Raw genomic sequence first — 5,340 nt, forward strand, 5'->3', positions numbered from 1 at the left:
AGATAGATAGATAGATAATAGATAGATAAATATATTCGATAGATAGATAACCAAAATGGTAGAAAGATGCATCGATTTCTAAAAGGAGTAGGTTCAAATAATATTAAACAAAACTTTCCACAAATTTTAATAGTGGAATTCTTCATAATAATACGGATATAATTTTAAGCTGGAATAAATTCCACCTATTTGCTATTTCCTAAATAATAGAATACATATATACATATACACACAGCACATAGGTGGATTTTGTATTAGTTTATCATATATATCAACTGTACTTATAAACGTGTAAAAACAAATTAAAGCTATTCCGAATTCAAAAATAAATTATTTATTGCAGAACTCAGTTTAGAGCATCAAAACATTTTTTTTATGAGTTTGTACCTAAAGACCAAAAGAATATCACAAACACACAAACATTTTTAACTACACAAATACAGTTACATAAAATATTAAATGCATAGAGAAAAAAGGACTTCAATACATACATAAAGAATAATAAAATAAAAGACCTGAAATGTCCTTGTGTATAATACAAACAATATATAGATGCAGCCTTTAAAAGAAAACAATTGAATGAAAGAAAAATGAAATATCTGTTGCATATTGATTTTTATAGAGATAAAGTTATCAATAAGCGAATCACAGTGCAACATTGTGCATTGAGGGGGATAGACACGTGCAGACATCCCAACAGAAATAAATGACACTTTTTGGTCTCTGTAAGTACATAAGGTAATATAATTACAAACAGAAAACCCTTAGCTGAAAATTGCTTTGCAGATTTCATTTATTATTTATATTTTTGCTGCTGCTGGGAAGAGGAAAAATTCTCATTAAATACAAAGCCCCACAACAGTGTGAGTTGGTGAAAGTTATTTTATACACTTACAGCTGATATTACCACTTCATTATGACATTTTGGGGGAAACGATACCGTGAGTGATACAGGTGCATACAGGTAAACAAAGGAAATCTAAAGTTAGTTGTGGCTTTTTAAATTAGTATTTAACACATAACAGCATAATGAAGAACAAAATGGTTTGCAACATATTTGATTTGTTATTGCAATTTATCCCAGAAAACAAGACACTGTCTCAGTACATTTGAACTTGGAAACAATATATGATGGTGCAGTGGCGAGGTCTTTTGTATATAAACTCGAAATTCCTCACTGTCTCCAGCAAATGTCCAGTGTTCTGTTTTATGATTGATGGAGGGGGGAAAAAGTCAACCGATGGCTTTTATTTTTTTTATTTACTGCAAGTTCTCAGAAGTCCTAAATAAAGATCCCTGCTCTTTTAATGAAATCCTTAATACAAGTCAAGTATTTTAGTTTTTCTGTTAATGAACTGCAGAATATTTCATTCTTTTTTGTTTTTGTCTCTGATTGCAAAACCAGACTCTAACCACGTTCTTTTTGAGGTCCAGTTTCTCTGCAATTGCAGCGATTTTCTCTGAGGAAGGTCTAGGCTGTATTGAAAAGTAAGCTTCCAGGGATCTTTTTTCTGGGGCAGCTATGGAGGTGCGTTTTCGCTTCCTCTCACTACCATTGAAGAGTTCAGGCTTGGAGTTTTTCTCTCTGTAAGCAGCCTCAGCTTCTTCCAGCCATGCTTGGAGGACAGGTTTTAGGGCTATCATGTTGTTGTGCGATAAAGTCAAAGATTCAAACCTGCAGATGGTGCTCTGGCTCAGGGAGCCAACACCAGGGATCTTCAAGTTGGCAAGTGCTGATCCAACATCTGCTTGGGTAACTCCAAGTTTTATCCGCCTCTGTTTGAACCTCTCCGCAAATGCCTCCAGCTCCCTTGGATCCGATTCCACATCATTGATGCAGGACATCCCATTGTGTGTTGAGACAGCATGAGGGTGACCCATACCCATGGCTTGGTGAAGGTGCCCCATGGCTCCTAGGTGGTGTGGATGGATCTGTGAGGACATAACTGTATGGTCAGCAGTCCCCATGCCACTTACAGTCAAGGACGGTGAAATATGGTCCAGAAGATCTCCTTCCAAACATTGGTGCACTGAATGATGTGGATGAGAGGTTAGTGAGGAAGGGTGAGAAATGGGTACTGTTGAGGAGGTTGAAGTACAAGGGACACTGCTCATGGTATGGTAGGTAATGTCTGGCTTGAAATGATGGTTTTTGCCGTGTGAGACAATATCAACAGCCGCCAGAGCTTCAGCGCGGGCCAGCAGACTCTCATCAAAGCCTCCAAATATATTGCCCTGGAGCTGCAAGCAAGAATGAGCATATTGGTGTCAGTGGGGAATACTGTCAACTCAGGATTAAAAAACATTTTCAAGCACAGAGATTTCTCCTCAAAGCTCAGGTCATAAAAATTAATATGAAGGCAGAAGCTTTGCTTGAATAGACATGTGGATCTGAGACAAGAGAGGGGGAGAGGTACTGTGGGAGAGAGAGGTTCAGAGATATGCAATTGTTCTGATGACATGAAAAAAACATTAAGCAAGTGCCTGTCAAAAAATGTGCCTTAAAGCAGTAATTATGCTTGATCTACATACCTGAGGGGTTGGAAGGCAAACTCTGCGCATAGCCTCTGAACTGGAATGCAGACTTGAGTATTTGGGTTCCTGTAGCATAGGGTGCATGCTGAAAGGCTGCTTACTGTTCATGGCCATCATCTTTGCTCACCTGGCAGGTAGGCAGCCCTGAAATATAACTCAGGGATGTCTCTGTGGCTTGCTCCTGTTAAAGTGAGCTATTTTCAATGACAGAGCTCCTCTCTAGCTTTCACCCTCTCCCCCACCTGCTTATTCACTCATCTTACAGCCAGCATGCCAAGAATAGGCCGGTCAGAGTGCGCATGCGCTATGTAAGTTAGGAGACAAGTATCCCTAGGAAGGGATGCTGCTACCCAGCAGCAAACGGACTGCACATGACGTGTGCGTTACTTTTAAAATGTTTGTTGACCACAGATAAATTATCTTAATTGCCAGTTTATCAGTGGTAACTCTGTGCATTCAAAGGCAGCTTCATTTGTCTATTACTGCGTTGAAACGAAGGTCATTCAAGTTGTTTGATACCAACGCTGCTAAAAAGAAGCTAAAGCTAAATGTCACCAATTCTAAAAAATAATTATGGTAATGACTTTTAAGTGATCTTACAGTTTACAGAAGATTCAGTGGAAATTTGTAATAGCAGTGTCGCTGCTAGTTAATTAGGTTTAATTTAGCACTTTATTTCAGAAATGCTACCCTCTCATGATTTTTTTATGTATGTACATCTCCCCTTCATTCACATAAACATGATTCGTGATACACTGGGGTGTCACAACACACAGCTAAATGTATCACACAAAATTAAGGCTACAATGATGATAATTACATTTTTAAGTATAAACTCTCTTATGACTCTCTTGTTTTGTGTAATGTTTTTATAAACATAAATAACATTATTTTACATCTACATTTCTTTGTATTACAGTTATATTCAACTCACATGGTCACTAATGGTTAGATTAATTTCATGGGTGCTCCAAAGAAAAGGGATCTAATAATTACTTTTATAACACATTTCATTGAGAAATAGTTGTTTGTTTTTTTTAAATATATATTTTCATAGTTTTGAAAATAAATATATATAAAATATTTAGGCAAATATCCAAACTAAAAATTGATAGAGCAATATATTACACAGTAGAAAACATATTACAAACTGCTTATAAGAAATGAATATGCATAAAATGTCCAGTTATTTTGAAAATTATTCAGATTTTCAACTGATGACATATTTTACGTTTATTAAGTTTCTCTGTGATTCTACGTTTTTATTATATATAGCATGTATACAGGAAAGAGTAAAATAGTACCATCCATTCATATAACTGTATGTATATATATATATATATATATATATATATATATATATATATATATATATATATATATATATATATATATATATATATATATAATCCTTGAAAAATAAATACACTCACAGGTCTTTCTCAATCCAAGTGAAACCAAATATTTGTTTTATTGATCTAACGTTTTCAGGGATATCTTCCCCTTCATCAGCATAACATAAAAGTGAGAATGTGTTCAATTTATACATACAAACATAGTCAGAACAAATTAAATGGACAAGCAAAACCTGTGTGTAATCAGTGAATTCAAAAAACATATAGGCATGGGAATGGAACGCAAGCCTTGCGTTCCAATCAGAGTGAAAAACCGGAAGTGCTATGTATCTAAGCACTACCGGTGTGCGAATGTCAAAATGATATATTTTCAAACTTTCAACATATAACATTTGCAAATATTCAAAAGAGATCTAGTTTGTGGCATCGATCTTAACTTAATACTGTTGTGCCGTTTCCAAAGGTGAATCAACACGTGCTTTTTTACAATACTAACATCATACCTCGTATATGTGAAAGCAAAAAAAATACACAAAATATATATAGGATCCACTTAACGCATTAAGTGCACATCAGTAGTTCCTGCCTGTATCATACCCAAATGTGTGACCGATGTTGGATTCGGGCATATTCTCCCAGGTCTGTCTCATGCACCTCAGAGTACACGTGTGTGCGGAACTGTCGCTGGTTGCCATGGAAAGTCGAGTAAACATAAACATTTGCATGCTTTTTCTACGGTGTCTGAGACAGCCCTAAAAGCTTCGGTCTAATGGTTGTGAGTACCAACCGGGAGAGATACATGCTCCATATTCCATGTCAATTGAGGGCCTTAGCGCTCACTTTGATAGTACCATAAATAATGAAATGGCACTATTTTTAGCATATTAAGAGTCTATCTAAATATGTTCTCTTTGTATATAAAAAATTTTTTTGTGTATATACTGTTTTAATATTTTATGACATTCCAAATGGGGCTGAAAAACAGTTGAGCTGAATTGTTGGACAATTTATTATGACAAGATGTTTTAATGACAAGATGTTTTTATAACGGCAATTTTAATAGATGTTATAAACAGATGTTATGAAGCCTAACATTTCATACTGAAAGGCATATATCAAATTGAACTTCCTTATTTATATATTTACATATTCACGTGTATATGTATATTTTAACATATTCATATAATATAACAAATCCTTTTATTAATTTGTTTGCATACAAGTGGGAATTTATCTTATCAGCATTAGCACCGATATATATTCTTTTTTTGTCACACAGCCATTAATGTCTAAATCGTTGGCAACAAAAGTGAGTACACCCCTAAGTAGAAATGTCCAAATTGGGCCCAAATATTTTGAGTGGCCACCACTCTTTTCCAACACTGCCTTAACTCTCTTGGGCATGGAGTTCACCAGAGCTTCACAGGTTGGCACTGGAGTCCTCTTCCAT

At 35.5% G+C, this 5,340-nt stretch overlaps 1 protein-coding gene across 1 annotated transcript; it reads right to left on the reverse strand.

Moving 5' to 3' along the window:
- Positions 1-1,347: 1,347 nt before the first annotated feature.
- Positions 1,348-2,652, reverse strand: POU4F3 (POU class 4 homeobox 3). Its single transcript, XM_053719845.1, has 2 exons — positions 2,533-2,652; positions 1,348-2,241 (listed from the first exon to the last, which is right to left on the reverse strand). The coding sequence occupies exons 1-2, from the start codon at positions 2,650-2,652 to the stop codon at positions 1,348-1,350; spliced, it is 1,014 nt and encodes a 337-aa protein (XP_053575820.1).
- Between the last annotated feature and the right edge of the window lie 2,688 nt (positions 2,653-5,340).

This window comes from Bombina bombina, chromosome 6 (genome assembly GCF_027579735.1).
Source record: "Bombina bombina isolate aBomBom1 chromosome 6, aBomBom1.pri, whole genome shotgun sequence".
NCBI classification, from domain to species: domain Eukaryota; kingdom Metazoa; phylum Chordata; class Amphibia; order Anura; family Bombinatoridae; genus Bombina; species Bombina bombina.

Bases quoted from the DNA above. Each gene is read 5' to 3' on its own strand.
- POU4F3 (XM_053719845.1), bottom strand. From the start codon at position 2,652: ATGATGGCCATGAACAGTAAGCAGCCTTTCAGCATGCACCCTATGCTA. The intron at 2,242-2,532 runs GTATGTAGATCA...TCTTGCTTGCAG, and splicing joins TTTGCCTTCCAACCCCTCAG to CTCCAGGGCAATATATTTGG.